The sequence below is a fragment of the Grampus griseus genome (assembly GCF_964374135.1).
Source record: "Grampus griseus genome assembly, chromosome: 13".
NCBI lineage: Eukaryota > Metazoa > Chordata > Mammalia > Artiodactyla > Delphinidae > Grampus > Grampus griseus.
Window position 1 is genome coordinate 82,953,086 of NC_139007.1, and position 18,091 is coordinate 82,971,176.

Consider the following 18,091-nt stretch of genomic DNA (forward strand, 5'->3'; position numbering starts at 1 on the left):
AGCCTGCGCTCTAGAGCCCGCGTGCTAAACTACTGAAGCCCACTGGCCGCAACTAGAGAAAGCCCGCACACAGCAACACAGACCCAATGCAGCCAAAAATAAATAAATAAATAAATAAATCAGAAACTAACACACCATTGTAAAGCAATTATACTCCAATAAAGATGTTAAAAAAAAAAGCTATCTAGTTCTCATTTATGCTAAGAAAGTTCTTATATTAATTTAAAAAAATCTTTCTTAACTATTAAAGAATTCACACATATTTATCAGTCTTAGGTCATTAATGTTAATCATCCTGTTGTCAACATTTGTTGAGGACAAAAAAAAAAATCATGTCACCCCAGAAACCAGACCTCAAATGGCATTTCCACCCTTCTCTGACTAACTTTACCTGCATAACTTGCATTCTACTGGGCATAATATGATTAAATTGAGTACAGTAGCCAGAAGAGATGTTTAATAAATTTATACATGAATAATTGTGACAACCATAACTGGACTCAACAGAGAAGTTCCTTAGATGTTAAAACCCAAGTACAAATAATTCTAGAGCTTCCCCTCACCGCCCCCCCCCCAAAAAAAGAGTTATAAAACGTGCTGCAGTACTAAACAGTACCCAATTGCCAGGGTATAAAGGCGAGGATACAGACCCCGTTTGAAACTCCAGCAACATAAACTATGAATAAGATAATTTGATGACTTTCTTGAAATCAAGCTGATGGGGAAAAAAATTCAATACATTTGATAAGAAAATGTGCATGTAGTAAGAAACGTACAAACACACACACACAGGCAATAAAAAAAGAAGAAAACTCTAGAGAGGACCATAATAAAGGAAGAAATTCCCTCACCTACCACTGACTGGGCATGTCACCAGTTCCTCAACGAACAACAGTAGGAAGCAAATATCAGACCTCCACTATATATCCCTTTCTGTTTATATCATATAACTATATCCAAACTGCACAGTAAAACACACACAATTCCCATCCAACAGTATGAATTCAAGCCATCTTCATTTAAAAACATCTTTAGACATTGTCACACATATATCCAGACTTAGTGGATGCCAACCGACTTGTGCAGTCTACATCTGCTTGTGATCAGCATCCCGGATAAGCAGCAACTCAGAAAATGCTGCCCCAGTTGTGCTTAAATCTGGACCTCTCACTCCCTGAGGAGTCACCAGGGAGCTGGAAAGGACTTCAAGCCATAGTTCACAGGTAGAGAGAAGACCTAGAGCATGAATTATTCTTAAGTCTTTATTTCTCCAGACAAGTAAGCTTAAATCCTGCCCTATCCTCAAGCCAGTCCAAGCTTCCTCAATCCCCAAAACTCTAGCTCAAGGGAAAAAATGTAATCAGGACCAGATTCCCCTCAAAACAAAATGCATTTGCTGCGCCTACGAGTAGTTTTACTGCAGACAACTCCCTGTCAAGAGAATGTCTATGGGAGAAGCCATGGTGGTCCTGGTTTGTTTAGTCACACAATTCCAGTCATGACCCTCAGGAACACTTGTATAACCAACCAAGCCCTGTGGAAACCCCAGAGGCAAGCAGGGAAAGAGCTCACCTCTTTAATTAGTCAGAAAGCAGCTGCTTCTGTGAGCTAAGGAATGAAACATTAAAAGTCCAGCTTCTGACAAAAGCAAAGAGTGTGGGGAAGAAGAAAATGAGGGAAGGAAAAAGGGAGAGTACAGGTAGATGCTACAACCAAAGGTTCACCTCCGAAACACACACATTACAAACCTCAGTCCCATTTCTCCAAGTTAATACTGAGTGAATTTCAGGTGTCTAATTCCTGTCTTTCCATGTTCTGGAAAATGGATCTACTCTGAATAAGCTTTAAAATGACGATGTAACTGCAAAGGGCTTCATCTCAGGTAATATTATTTATTCACTGAAAGTTCAAAAAACACTTAATAGTAGGAATAACTGGTGCATTCATCAATTACATGGATAAATAATGAACATGTTTCAATTTGAACACCAGTATTAGTTCACCACTTTTTTCCCCTAATTTGATAGGGGTGGGGGTTTAAGGGATGGGGAAGGTTGCTATGTGCTGTACACAGAGATTCTTCTCACTTCTGATGTTAAGGGCTCTAAAATTATCTTTTATGGGGAACCCTATTCAAGTCTTACAGTAAGAGTCAACTGGAGAAATCATCAAGAACCCATCAACACTCTTAAAAATACAAATGTCCTAAGATGGTCCCAATACATGACCAAGCATATAAGTAAATAAGACAGGAAGGTGAGCTGCAACATAAATCTCTTTCTTTAATATTAAAAAATTTAAGAAAGAAACCATTCAGATTACTACAAAGAAACATTTAAAATAAGCTCATTAAATGAAAATCAAAACAGAAACACTATATAAGCACTGGGCCACAATTAAAGGCTGAAGAAACAGCGGGTAAGAAACAATTTCTACTGATCAAGAAACTAAAAGCTAACAGAATAAAGTATTCTGCGTTGAAACTGCTTTAATGAATATGAAACATTACCAAGTAAGAAGAACTTTCTTTTCTGAATTTTTCAAAGAAGCTTTGGAGGTAGAAATGGATTTGCATATCTTAATACAAAGTACTTTCATTGTATCATTTTCAAGCAATGAAGCCATGAGGTTTCAAAAAAATGTAGACTTCAAAAAAATCCTTAGAAATAGTTCCAAAGTTGAAAAGGGCATAGAGTCATCATTCTAGAGCCTTTGGACCCAAAGAAGAACTGTACATAATTACATGAAATCTATGCAAAAACTTAGAACTTCTTTTGTGACACAATTGTACTTCATTATAAACAGCTTTCAGAGCCTACCTTGGGTACTTAGATGCAGGGTCACTTCTCATCTAAAATTACTGAAATGGCAGAGCAAGTAGCAGTAGACAGTATATTTAACTAAAATATAAATTCTGAGACTTTAAAATTCACTGCATACAAGCTTTAAAACAAATATGCAGAGTTGTGGGCAAACAGTACAGTGAGACTGTACATTCATGACGGCGGGGTGTTGTTTTCTGTTCTTTGTTTTTTGTTTTTTTTAACTCATGTATCCCTGGCACCTGGAACAGTACTGGGCACACAGTAGATACTCAATTATTGAATCTGCTCTCATGAAAATAAAGCATTATAAAATGAGAAGTGAAGGTTCTGAAGGTTTTTTCTTCATAAGATTCATTAAAAAAATTAAAATATACTGTTTTTCATCTATCAGAAAGACAAAAATAAAAAATTTTATGGTACACAGAGGGAACGTGGACACTCATAAACATTGTTGGAGGGGGGCAGGGCCATTAAGGACAGTTGTGCACTTTGTGCACTGTTCGAAGGCAATGTCTTTGGAGAAACAGGGGAAACCCAGTAGGTGCTTTGCTGTTGAATGCTGGGTCAGTTCTGGGAAGGATGTCTTTTTGTAATTTTTCAGCTCAGAGGAGTAGGACAGCTCTTTGCTACCTTGTTATGGCAGACAGAAATGTAAAACAGCGTAATTTATTTTAAACAATTTGGAAATCCCTAGCAAAATTCAAAGTCTACAAACCCTTTAGCTAGAAAATCCACTTAGAAACTGTAATAATATTTTTACTTTACATATAGGCTTACATATGCAAATGAAATGATATGGACACAAACCTTCCTGATGACAGCAACTGTCTGTAAACCTACTGTATGCTCATTTATTGGAGAGTACCTGCATAAGTTATGTACATCCACTAAATACTAGACAGGAATCACTGTAGGGTGGATCTGTACATGCAGGTTTGTAAGTCTTCTAAGAGATGTTAAGTTAAACAAGATACAGAAGAGATTATGTTCTAATTATTTTTTAAATCACTCAAAAATCATTTTTAAGACATTGGGTTTGAATTTCAAAATTGGCAACATGGTTATATATATATCCATGCACTTTAACATCTGATACTACTTAAATACCTAAATCCAGTTCTATACAACATACATATAGAATATACCACAAGTATTACTATTAAAATTCAATTTTAAACACACAAAAATGGTAATTTTAAAAAAGGGTGAAATATAATTTTAAGAGAGGTACCAAAAATTACATTTTTCTAAGTTGAATTCTCTTAAGTTTTTATTATGCTTTATATTATCTTAACATCCTCTCCATATTTCTCAAAACGTCATAATTTTTCACCCACTTAAATTATATTTCTATAGCTGTCTGAGTCAGGGCATTTAACATATTAATCATAATCTAACTGGAAAATGTAAGTACTTTTGAAACTGTCTCTGTGCCAAGAAAGAATCCTGAATTTTGAGAAAGCAAAAAAAGGTAATTTTACTGGTAGTGAGGCAACAGTCAATCCCCCTTACTCCTATTCTTCCAAGAAATGCAATTTTTGTTTTTCCTTAAAAGTGAGCTGAGATTTACATAAAGTAGAAGAGTACTGTTAGCATTAAAGAATGTGTAGCAATTAAAGACAGCATAGGCACAAAAGGGGCAAGTTCTGAGCAGCACACATGCCTTTAACAAAAATAAAATAATCCCCAGATATATATTAATGTATATTTTAATCTCCAGTATATCACTGGATATAGACTATAAATAAGGCCTTTCCTGGCTCCAAAGTTTAGTCAGAAACGGGAAACATCACTCCAAGACTTTCCTTCAATTGCTCCCACTTTCACTTACCTTTGGCATTATTCAACTGAACCAACTCCAAAATTGGCAATTAAGATTTTTATTAAAATGTACCCATTGACCGAATTAGGCAATGCAAGTAGTTGACTAGCTGTATAATTTATTGTACATTGTCCACATGGTTTTAACAAGTAAGGTACTTTTCCTGGGAGGGAGCATGGATTTATTTATGTTGTAATACACTTATTTGCACTGTGTCAAACAATAGCTGGAGTATGAGAAAGAACACTTTTAAAAATCCACCTTACATTCTCCACATCACTACCAGTTATTAATAAATGTCTAATCATCAAATCTAAAGATAATACGCTTCCTCCCTGTGTTCCTAAATCCCAAACTAAACTGCATAAACATAGTTCATTCTAACAAAGTTATCTATATAATCGTCTATTAGATAACAATTTAGAATTAAGTGATGATTTTTAGATCTTAAATTCTTGCCTGTATATAGCTTCACCAACAATCATACCATGCTAGAAAGGTAAGAAAAATTGGACAACATCCTTAGGTTTTATCATTGTTGCAAACACAGTGTCAGTTAGCTGGCATGATTCTCCTAGTGACGGATAAAACGTTTTACACTTTAACATTCGTTTAATAAATAAAAGATGTAAGTTTATCAGTGCATACAAACTTATATATTTTTAAAAATCACCTTCTACCTTCTTGGATAGACGACATCTGACTTCAGATGTACTTGCGCTTCGTTAAGTGGTGCCCATTCAAGAATAATCCCCAAATAAACTCACCAAACCAATACATGATCTACAGGAAATCTGTCATAATAATCTCCCCAAACATCAATGTTTTGTAATCACACTGTGTGTTTCCATTAATTTTCAGAGATAACCCTTAAAATAACTTTTGGCTTAACAATCCTGGAAGACAGGAACTTTTCTAACCTTATATATTACAGGGTTTATAAGCAACTCTAACAGCCACTTCCAAAGCTTTATTCACATAAATGCACCTAGGGCCTTCTGTGTATAAAAAAAGTGTTTTTTGTTTGTTTTTTGTTTTTGCAAAATAAATCGTTAGTTCACTATGCGAAAGTTTTGATCCTTGTTATCACTGACTCAATTATTCTTTCAACTCAGACCTCCAGGGAGAGATTTAGAAGACAAAACCCAAGGGAGCAAGAAGTTTAAATCCATCTGCAGGAATCTGTTTTGACCTCAACCATCGTCCCTAGGCACTGTCCATTAGAGCTTAGCGCTTCGCGAGCGTTTCCCTTAAAGAGTTCCCCGGAGAGTGGGTCCCAATCTGTCCTAAGCGGCAAGACCGCCTCCCAAGCGCCCTGAGGGACGGAAACCGGGGCGGAAGGCGGGGCCTTCCCACAGCCCCTAGAGGTCTGGCGGGCGGTGCGCTCGCTGACGGACCGCGGGACGCAGCCTTCGCCTCGGGCAGCGCCGAGGCGCACGCCAGGGTCCCTCGCGAAGTTGGCTCCAGGGGGAAGCCCGTCAAACGAGGGCCGGGTCGGGGCTTAGGACACACACACACTTATTCTCCGGGGCCACGGCGGGCACCGGGGAGCCGGCGGCGCAGGCTGAGGGTGGCGCGGACACCGACACCCTGCCACGGACAGCGGACACGGGCAGCACCCCGGCGTCCCTGTCAGCCGAGGCCCGGCGCGGCGCAACAGCTGGGCGCGAGGCGGCGCAGAGAGGCTGTACCTGTCAGGTACCCACGTACCTATCATGGCCACTGGGCAGTTGGAGGCTGCCGGGCGAGCAAGGGCCTACACGCACGCCGGCGGCCGCCTGCGCCTCACACGAGCGACGCTCCCGGGTTAAATCGTGCAGGAAGCCTGTCCCCCGCGCCCGCCCTTGGGGGCGCGCATGCGCAAAGGGGGCTTAGCCCGAGGCCTTCTGGGAGTCGTAGTTTTAATGCGTAGTCTCTCCTCAGGTCGGTCGCTGCCGCCCGCGGCCCGCCGCCCGCCGCCCTTCCGGCCTGAGGCCTAGGAAACGTCCGTCACAGAGAGGCAGGGTCATTCGGCCGCACTGTTGACGTGTCGCTTAGCAACCGGGAGGGTTACCTTTGGAAGCTTGTTGCGGCTCTAGCCTCTGTCCTGCCCTCTTCCCGCCCCTCCCCTCCCCTCAACTCCCTTCACCTGGGAGCTGCCAAACATCTGGATAAACTTGGGCACTACGAGGGCGTGAAATTCTACAGTAACACGCCTTTTTACATTTTTTCCCGACCTCCTTCTCACATCCGTAAAACTCACTGATTCTTTTACTACACGTTTTATGAGAACAAGACATTTTCTAGGAAGATGGTGGCCGAAAAAGAGACCCTGAGCTTAAACAAATGCCCAGACAAGATGCCGAAGAGGACCAAGCTGCCGCTCCTGGTGCACCAGCCTCACTCCCTGGTTTCTGAGGGCTTCACAGTCAAAGCCATGATGAAAAACTCAGTCGTAAGTGATCTTCCTGAATTGAATGTACTCGCTCCGAATTAGGGGACACCAGATTGTAGAGGATGGCTAGCCCTAGGATGGATTCTGGGCCCATATCTAGGGTGGTCTTTGCCAAAAATGGCAATTACTCGGCCAGTAACAGACGGTGCCCAACAGAGTGTGGAGGTCCAGGCTAGGCTGCTAGAAGTGATCTCAGGCAGCTGACGTACTGTGCCCGTTTCTAAGCACCTTCCTAATAACTCACGGTTTCTAGACCACCTAAATTTACTCTTAAGCTATTTACACAAAGAAGAAAGATCCCCTTTACTTATTGATTCCTAAACTGTCTCACTCAGCAAAAGGCCTTATAGAAGGAGAGTTCTTAGAAATCATAAACTCTCTTGCAAAATTTAACATGTGCTGATGTACAGCTGGGAACATAAACTCATTAATTAACAGTAAGAAATTTCATCAATCAACCTAGAAATTTTTAGAATATCCTAGCATTTCTTCTAATAACACTCACAAAATCGCATGTTAGAGTACTAAAAGGCAACTTAATAAGAAGTCTATTTCCAGATAGATCTTTTAAACTATTAATTTTAAACAATCCAAGCTTCTGTTCAAGTATCTCTCTCTGCCTATTAATACAATTCATATTTCATTTCTACTGTTTTGTGGTAGTAAAAATCAACTATTCTCAATATTCTCAATAGTTTACTTAGGAGGAAAAGTTTTAAACTGCACACAAATGGTTTGGGTATGTGCATGATAGTTTTAAAAAAAAACTTTTAATTTGGTATGCTACACCAGGTTTTACTACTGAGTAAGCACTTGTCTGTGAATGAGATAGTCAATAATAAATGCAGCTTTCAAATTTGTATAATTTACACTCTGGGAAGTTCTGACTTATTGTAGAGCAACTCATTATGTTAAATGAAGAGCATTGCTTTCCAGTGTCACATTATTCATTTTACATAAATGTTGCAAACCTAATACCTTATTCCTAAACCACATCCTTAAAATACAGGAATGAAACAGATCACCTTTAGACGCTGAGGCCAGATTCCCATGTTGCTACACAAAATGAAATTCTGGTTGTCAGAATGTGTGTCAGTTGAATTGCAATAGTTAAAATTCTTAGAAATAGACTAAAACTTTCTGCTTGTTGTAACTGCAGTCCTTTGGCATGTATTTCATGTGAATATGTGGTCATGGGAGTCAATATAACTCATTTATCAGCAACACAGAATACCGTAACATTCAAGCTAATTATTTCTTTTTTTCTTCTAAACAGTATATATGATTATAATTCTAGTGATTTTTTTCAATGTTATATTTCTTCAAAGACATGTAAAAAATCGGTCAGATTCTTTTTTTTCTAAACCTATATTTATAATCACGTTTTCTTTTTAAAAAACATAGCTTTGCACCTAAAGTCATAATTCTGGAAAATCAAGTATTTCAGTACTGACAAATGTAACAAATATGCTTACAAGACTCAAACAAAAAAATCGATTATGAAGCAGCCTTCATTATAAACAACTTATTTGAGATAAATTATCTTTTTGTTTCCATATACTTAAGGAAAATCCCTTAGTGTAATATTTATGTCTCCTTTGGGATCCTCAAAAGAGGATGAGTCATTCTTTCACTTCATTTAGTGGAAATCATAATTGTTAGATGCGAACATTATTCATCCATCCATTCATTCATTCAATCAACAATAGTTTTTTGTTTGATTGTTTTTTGTTTTTTGAAATCTGAGAACTTGCTCAGCATAGTTCTGGGGATTTGGGATCAGCAAAACAAAGTCTCAGTCCTTAAAACTCCAAGGAGAACCACCACTAACAGCAATGGTCAAGTCTTGATAAAAGAGAGAGACTGTTTATACAAACTAACTTCAGTGGCACAGGAAATAAACCCTTCCTTTTCGTATCCAATATTAACATCTCAACATTTCTGCCCTCAACAGTGTAGACCTTTCAGCATTACATGGTCAAAACACCCCTCTTTTCTAAGGTTTATTTCTATTCAGAAAATAACATGCCAATCTCCAGCTTTTCTTTTCTTTTTTTTTTTTTTTAACATCTTTACTGGAGTATAATTGCTTTACAATGGTGTGTTAGTTTCTGCTTTATAACAAAGTGAATCAGTTATACATATACATATGTTCCCATATCTCTTCCCTCTTGTGTCTCCCTCCCTCCCACCCTCCGTATCCCACCCCTCTAGGTGGTAACAAAGCATCGAGCTGATCTCCCTGTGCTATGCGGCTGCTTCTCACATGTATATATGTCCATGCCACTCTCTCACTTCGTCCCAGCTTACCCTTCCCCCTCCCCATGTCCTCAAGTCCATTCTCTACATCTGTGTCTTTATTCCTGTCCTACCTCTAGGTTCTTCAGAACCATTTTTGTTTTTTGTTTTTTTTTTAGATTCCATATATATGTGTTAGCATACGGTATTTGTTTTTCTCTTTCTGACTTACTTCACTCTGTATGACAGTCTCTATGTCCATCCACCTGACTACAAATAACTCAATTTCGTTTCTTTTTATGGCTGAGTAATATTCCATTGTATATATGTGCCACATCTTCTTTATCCATTCATCTGTCAATGGACATTTAGGTTGCTTCCATGTCCTGGCTATTGTAAATAGAGCTGCAATGAACATTGTGGTACATGACTCGTTTTGAATTATGGTTTTCTCAGGGTATGTGCCCAGTAGTGGGATTGTCCAGCTTTTCTTTTTTCTTTTTTTTTTCGGCACGCGGGCCTCTCACTGTTGTGACCTCTCCCGCTGCAAAGCACAGGCTCCGGACACGCAGGCCCAGCGGCCATGGCTCACGGTCCCTGCCGCTCCGCGGCACGTGGGATCCTCCCGGACTGGAGCACAAACCCGTGTCCCCTGCATCGGCAGGCGGACACTCAACCACTGTGCCACCAAGGAAGCCCTGTCCAGCTTTTCTTAATTGCAACTCCTTGTTCCAAAAGCCAACCCTCCAACCACTTTTCTAGTGTTAGGGCTTGCCATCAGTTCCTCTTTCCAACACTCACTAATTAAATAAGTCACCATTCCATTGCACTTCCCCAAAAGACTTGTAGAACTATATCCTAAGGAGGTATATGGAGACTCCCAATGTTTCACTGAGGGTGCTTTAGTAATGTAAGTATACAAGCTTGATCATAGACAGATATGATCAGGTGGGCTGTGCAAGCCGAAATCCTTAAACAGTCATAATCTATGTATGTGAATGCAAAATTATTTACAAAATAATGATAAATATGTAAGTAGCTAATTTTTTTTTAAATCCCGATGTCAAGTGTTCTTCAACTGTAAGTAGTTCCTTTACTTTACCTATGTGAAATTGTTGTTGCATTCTGTATAGAAACAAGCAATGAGAAAACTGCAATCAGAGAATAATAATCAAATTCATATTATTATAATGTTTGACTCAAAAGAATGATAGGAGATGCAGAATTTGAAGATTTCCTAGTTTATTTTCCCTTTAAAGGCCTTGTTTGTGGTCTGATAGAACCTATAACCAGAAACCAGTAACCCAGTGTTGTATTGGCTTCTTCTCAACAGATGGTAGCTGCTTTCTGTGCTAACCTACCTTATCATAAAGCAAGTTAGGATATGGGCCCAAGGTTATGATGAATGAGATGCTGACTTCAGCTGAAGCTTTATACTACATCTTTCCTTTTCAGTAGACTATAGATGTTTTATGCTCAAAGTTTATGGGACTGGGAGAAATAATTATTTAATATTACTTTACTTATATAGAAACTTTTATGCTTATTAACTCATTCAACACATAGGAGCAATGGTCAGTATTTATAAATTATATATTAAGATATTGATTTGGCTGCTGTAACGGTGACCAAATAACAATAGTTTAACTAAGATGGAAGTTCTCTCAGAGTCCAAGTTTGTAGGCAATTCATGGAGACTGGGCACTACTTCCCCATGAGATAGGTCCAGGGACTTAGGAGCCTTGTATATTCTTGTTTTGCATCCTGCAGGATGATGCCCTGAGTCCAGGTGAGCTCACCATCACCAGGGTCAAATCCCTACTCTCAGGATGGAGGAAATAAGAAACAGAGTGCTTCCTTTTATGAGCATGACCCAGACACAGCACCCCACTTTCATTCACATCCCACTGGCCAGAGTTTAGTCATAGGTCTATATTTTCCCTTTTTGCAAAAGCCTATGAAAGACTGACCCTTGCAGCAACTCTAGGCCCCCATACCTGTTCCTTCAGGAAAAGGGCTAAGAGTTATATTGTTCCAAAAGAGCATAATCTCCAACACCTACTTCATGCAAGAGGAGAGAAAAATGAGTAAGGAGCAACCTGCAAGAAAAAGTAGGAAGAAATGGAGAGCAAGCAGCATGTTCCAGAAGCTGCACTCATCACTTTTGCTCAAATCCATTGCCAAACCTAGGCTTATGGCAACAACCACTTACAGGAGAGGCTGGGAAATGTAGTCTCTGACAGGTAGCTCTGTGTTCAGCTAAAACTTGAGGCATTTCATTACTGTAGCAAAAGGAAGAACAGAAATGTGGGGTTTATTCGAAGTGTCCACCGTGAGAGTTAAATATTGCTAGAAAAGAAAAGAAGAGGGACAAGTAAAACAATTACAGTACAAATAAATGCACATCCATGGTAAGGCTTACAAATACCTACTTAGGACAGTGGAAGTGCTAATGATGAAGGGACCAAGTGACAATAACCTCATTGAGACCCTCATTACCTTTTGTCTAGGTTTTGGCAGTATCATCAAAACTGGTCTCTAGACTCCATTCACCAATCAGTTGATTGCCTCAATCAACTATCAGTACTATTACGCTTATCCTTCCAGTACAAAGTTCTCTTATTATTGCTGAAAGCTTTTGGAGATCACTGGTTCTTATAGCAAAAAATCATGGAACCTCCACAAGACCAGCAAGGCCTTCTGTGATCTAACCCTATTCTATGGATTTAATTTCATCTCCCACTATTCTCACTTGCTTCCACCAAATTAAACTGTAACTCTTCATTGCTTTGATTTTGCTTGTGTTGTTCCCTTTGCTTCAATGCCCTTCTCCCTACATATCTGCAAACACAAATCCCTTCAGTCATTAGGTAACAAATGATCACTGACTGTGCCATACACTCTTTTAGGTGCTGGAAATCTAGCAGTAAGGAAGAGGCTAAATGCATGCCATCAAGGAGCTTATATTTTTGCAGCCAGCTAAGAGGCCAACTGCTTCAAGATGACTCCCCTAATTCTCTTTCTCAACCAAGATGGAAACTTATTTTTGTTCATTGTTTTCTACCATGTATTAGAGTTATGTCTACCCATGTTTTACCTCCTCGAGTAAATTCCCTGTGAGGGCAGAATCTGTGTCCAAGTCATTTTTTTCATCCTAACAGCACCTAACAATGTACTCAATAAATATTTGATGAATGAAGGAAAGCAATTCTACACTTTTCTGTTATCTCATCGCTTTCCTCCTGTTGCTATAACTGTTATCTGTCTTTAGTTTGTTTGTTTTTTTTAAACCACCCTCCTCCAATTGAGGAGCCCAGAAGTTCCCTTTAAAACTCAGCCAGATGATGACATTGATCACTTCAGATCCTCAGGTGGCTCATCTTAGTGTAAAGCTGAAGTTTTTAAGCTCCTATAAGACACTATGTAATCTAGCTGCCATTTCTTCTTTATATGTATAACTTAGTACTTCCTCCCTCCCTCGTTATGTTCCATCCACAATAGTTTCCTTGCAGTTTCTTGAATATACCAGTTACACAGCTGCCTCAGTACCTCTGCCCTTCCTGTTCCTCTGCCTGAAATATATTTCCCCCTACATATCACCATCTCTTGATCCTTCAAATATTTGTTCAAAAAACTAACTTTTTAGTGAGGCCTCTCCGACTATTTAAAATGTCAGCCTCTTAATAACCCCCTCCATCCCTGTTTCAGCACACCCATCTTCTTTCCCTTTGTTGTATTTTTCCATAGACACTGATCACTCTCTAATATTAATCTAGTTTATCCTATGTCTTCTTCCACTACAGAGTAAGCTCCTTGAGGGCAGGGAATTATTACTGTTTCACTCACTGCTGCATATCCAGCTCTAGAAAAGTTCCTGGCACATAGTAGGAGCTATTATTTTTTGTCAAATGAATTAATGAATGACCATGTTTTATACTATAATTAGCAATCATCTTCAAATTAGCAACTTCAAGGAAATGCTAATGGTGTTAAATAAGTATAAAATATAGGAATGAGAATAATTTAGAAATGTTTTATGCCATTTTTAATTAGCTTCTTATTAAAGTTATACATGCCCATTGTAAAATGTTTAAGTGGCTTGGCTTAGCAAAGCTCTCTCCTATTTAATATTACGGGGAAAATTTTAACCTTTTTTTCACTAGTCCTCTTATAATTTCAATGTTTTATTTTAAAGCTTTACTTCATCTTAATTCATTTTGGTTTAAGAAGTGAGGTATAAATTTTATTATATTTTTTCCAAATTGGTCAAAAGTTGTTGCATTACCTTTCACATATAGTTAAACTGGATTGTAAAAAAAAATCTGCCTATTTAATTTGAATGCTCTGCCAGTGCTATATGTATATTAATGATAGTGGCTTTGTGTATGCTTTAATATGTGATAGGGCTCATCATCTCTATTCCATTTCTGTTTCTGAGCAATCCTATGAGGAGTCAGGGCAGACTTTTTTTTTTCCATTCAGCATATAAATCTCAGACAATTTAATTTTTTGTTGTTGTGCATCACCTATTAAATGGCAGAGCAAAGAATGTATGCTATATTACTAGATTTTTCTGAGAACAATCCTCTCTTGATCACTTTTTTTAGACTTTGGTAGATGCATAACATGCAAGTGGAAAATGTACACCTATCACTTGATAAATATTAAACCAAACACACTGGTGTAGCCAGAACCCACATCAAGAAACCTTACCAACACCACAAAACCCCTTCAGGACCTTTCCAGTCACTGCCCATATACACCCTAAGCTAACCTTATCCCAACTTCTGTCAACAGATTTCTGCTTATATTCATGGAATCATAGAGTATGTAGTTGTTTTATGTCTGACTTCTGGGATCACCACTGTGAAATTCACCCACATTACTGCATATGATCATAGATCCTTAATACTCATTTCTTTCTACTATTTTCACATGGGAATATAACATAATTTATTAATCCATTCCTGTGTTGATGAATATTTATGCGACTTCTAGGTTAAGACTTACAAATAGTGCTACTAGGAAAATTCTAGTATTTTTTTTAAACTGAGGTATAGTTGATGTACAATATTATGTAAGTTTCAGATGTACAACCTGGTGATTCACAATTTTTAAAGATTATACTTCATTTATAGTTATCGTAAAATATTGGCTAAATACCCTGTGCCAGTGTCCATTCCCTGTGCCAAGGACTATGTCCTTGTAGTTTATTTATTTTATACATAGTAGCTTGTGCCTCTTAATCCCCTACCCCTACTTTGCTCATTCTCCCCTTCCCTCACCCCACTGGTAGCAACTAATTTGTTCTCTATATCTGTGAGTCAGTTTCTTTTTTGTTATATTCACTAGTTTGTTTTATTTCTTAGATTTCATGTATAACAGACAATATTCCATGTGATAACAGGCAGTATTTATCTTTCTCCATCTGAATTATTTCACTAAGCATAATACCCTCCTGGTCCATCCATGTTGTTGCAAGTGGCAAAATTTCATTCTTTTTTATGACTGAGTAGTAGTCTATTGTATATATGTACCACATCTTTTTTATCCATCCATCTGTTGATGGACACTTAGTTTGCTTCCATATCTTGGCAATTGTAAATAATACTGCTATGAACATTGGGATACATTTATCTTTTTGGATTAGTGTTTTCATTTTCTTCCAGTGTATACCCAGGGTGTAATTGCTGGATCATACGGTAGCTCTATTTTCAGTTTTTTGATGAACCTCTGTACCGTTTTCCACAGTGGCTGCACCAATTTACCTTCTCACCAACAGCATACAAGGGTTCCTTTTCTCCACATCCTCGCCAACATTTGTTATTTATGGTCTTTCTGATGATAACCGTTCTGATATGTGTGAGGTGATATCTCGTTGTTTTGATTTGCATTTCTCAATGCCTGTTGGCCATTTGTATGTATGTCTTCTTCAGAAAAATGTCTATTCAGTTCTTTTGCCCATTTTTTAAATTGGGTAAATTTGCTAAAATTAAAAAAAAATGCTAAATCTATGTCAAACAGCATACTGCCTATATTTTCTTCTAGGAGTTTTATGGTTTCTGGTCTTACATTTAGGTCTTTAAACCATTTAAAATTTATTTTTGTATGTGGTGCAAGAAAATGTTCTAATTTTATTTTTTTACATGTAACTGTCCAGTTTTCCCAGCACCACTTATTGAAGAGACTGTCTTTTCTCCATTGTGTATCTTGCCTTCTTTGTGATAGATTAATCTACCATAAGTGCATGGGTTTACTTCCAGGCTCTCTATTCTTTTCCATGTATCTGTGTGTCTGTTTTTGTTTGTTTGTTCGTTTGTTTGTTTTTGCCAGTATCATACTGTTTTGATTACTGTAGCTTTGTAGTATAGTCTGAAGTCAGAGAGCATAATACCTCCAGCTCTGTTCTTCTTTCTAGTACCTATTTTTGGACAACATATGTAAGAATGTCCAGGTTGCTGGGTCCTAGGGTTTGCATATGTTTGCTTTAGTAACTATACAAAAACCATTTTCAAAATTGAGTTTTCAAATTTAAACTCCTGCCAGCTCTGAAAAAGAGTACCATTTGCTCTATAATATCATCGATAACTACTATTTTCTTTATTTTGCATTTTAGGTATTCTAGTGGGTGTATAATGTTATCTCATTGTGGATTTAATATTCATTTTTATTCTGGCTAATGGAGTTTAAGACTTTTTAATTTATTTATTGGCCATTTGGTTGTCTTTTGTGAAGTGCCTTTCTAGACTTTTGCCTCCTTTTCTCTTGGCTTGATTGGGTGTATTTATTTGTAATGATTCTTATTCTTCATATTTTATTCTAAATGATATAAAGCAATTGTCAAATACATGTATTGCAAGTATAGTTTCCCTGTCAGTGAGTTTCCTTTTCATTCTCTTAATGGTGACTTTCATCCTCCTCTTTTTAAAATATACATTTGTGAGAAAAAAAAAGATCATAAACATTTTCTTATGTATTTTTTTATAATGTTTTTCTCAACCAATTTCAATAGTTTCACAATAAGATATGTATACATTGAGACAAAAGACTTTGAGAATAAATTAGAATGATCAGAAATAAAATAGAACAAACAACAGTGAAACAATGAAATAAAATGTAATTAAAGTAGGAAGCTTGAGCTTAAGAAAAGGAGAATCAATTTTTTCATTCATAAGCATCAGTATATTTATTGATTGATGTTCACATTTCATTCTGAGCTTCTTGGCATCAGAAGGGGCCAAAAGGGGAACATTATACATTTCTCATTATCATAAAAGAAGTAGCCTGCCAATCCCTGTAGGGAATTCAAGCTTTCTCTACACTGAATTCTCAGAGAAATTGATCCTGTAGCATTTTAAATACATGCAACACACCATATCTATATTTTTATTTCTTATTTGAAATACACTAGCCAATTTCATCCACAACAGACTTCAGTAAGGGCCAGGTAGGTGATGTTAAAATCTATCTTGAGGAACTGGATTTTCCATGAGATTAAATTCACATGGTATATGTATGTAGGCTTTTGATGGTCCAGTTTGATCCAAGAACAGAATTCACAGTGCCTACAGGAGAGTGTAGACTTTGTTTTAGCTGTGGTTGTTCTCAGTTCATTTTATGACAGTAGCGAGATGGCTTCTGTTTTTATAAAGTGTCAGAGAGGAAGTGTGTGATGCTATGAGACCACAGCTCTGAATGGCCTGAAAGAGGCTGGAAAGACTTCTCAAAGGGAATCTTGTTTGGTGAAATATAAAAGATGAGGGGGACTGAGGGGAAGAGTTAGGGGCAGTAGGAAAAGGCTCAGAGGCAAGACAGACCAGGTTTCCTGCTCACTCAGTTTTCAATCTTTATTTTATGCTTTCTTTGCCCAAAAGAATTATGTTATAAATTCTATTCATTATATATATGTTTAAAATTCTTTAAATTGTATATATTTTATAGAATATGTAAGTAAAGTATATATGTACTTTATGAAAAATGTATGTACATAATACACATTTACATAGCTTGCATATTTAGCTTGTATTGTGTATAATTATAATACCTTCTATGAAATTATACAGATTCCTTCTAACTTGCTAATATTTTACATGTCATTACAAACTCCTCTTGGGCATTTAAAAAAACCTCATAGAATTCTGTTCTTTGAATGTGCCATAATTTCTTTCGTAATTCGCTCAGGTTGCTTTCTGTTTTTTGCTATTATACATAATGACAAAGTTAATATTTTTTTACAATTTTTCTGCATTTTAAAACATCTCTTTGAAATATAATTTCTGAAGTAGAATTACTAAATCAGAGTTCTTCAGAATCTGAAGACTCTGATGAAACTTTGATCTATACCACACCCTGCAATGCTTGACTCTGCCTGTTCTACTCTCTCCTTGTGGCCTGAGGCAAAGGCCTGAGGTTTCTAAGTACCCCACCCCTGCCGGCTATCCACCTTCCCCACCTGCAACATGTTGAGGGGATCAATATCTCAGCACCTCTGAAACCCATTCATAATACATATTATAAATGGATTTGAAACATCTAAGGCTGTGGTTCACAGATTGCAAATTGTAATCACCTGGGTAGCTAAAAAATACTGATTTCTAGGTCCATCCTCTAAGATTCTGATTTAATTGTTCTAATTGTGTCTGTAGTTGATTGAATTCGTGTTTAATAGAGGTTTAGAACCTTTAGGGACATAGTATTATGCTATTCAATTTTTCCAAAGACATTTATTTATTAAGCAGTGTTCTATTCCTTGCTGATTTGTGTTATTCTTTT

The 18,091-nt window shown here is 37.5% G+C and overlaps 2 protein-coding genes across 3 annotated transcripts in view; one reads left to right on the forward strand and one right to left on the reverse strand.

Moving 5' to 3' along the window:
* Positions 1 to 6,498, reverse strand: part of PRKN (parkin RBR E3 ubiquitin protein ligase) — a gene marked incomplete at its 3' end in the record, with an annotated part of 1,266,888 nt that extends 1,260,390 nt beyond the window's left edge. For both annotated transcript variants that reach the window (XM_082668938.1, XM_082668937.1), the window contains exon 1: positions 6,358 to 6,498. In XM_082668938.1, the coding sequence (XP_082525064.1) occupies positions 6,358 to 6,364 (7 nt within the window). In that variant the 5' untranslated portion in view covers positions 6,365 to 6,498. The remainder of the gene's footprint in view (positions 1 to 6,357) is intronic.
* A 439-nt stretch (positions 6,499 to 6,937) lies between these two features.
* Positions 6,938 to 18,091, forward strand: part of PACRG (parkin coregulated) — a gene marked incomplete at both ends in the record, with an annotated part of 515,047 nt that continues 503,893 nt past the window's right edge. The window contains one exon of the mRNA XM_082669001.1: positions 6,938 to 7,081. Coding sequence (XP_082525127.1) covers positions 6,938 to 7,081 — 144 coding nt within the window. The remainder of the gene's footprint in view (positions 7,082 to 18,091) is intronic.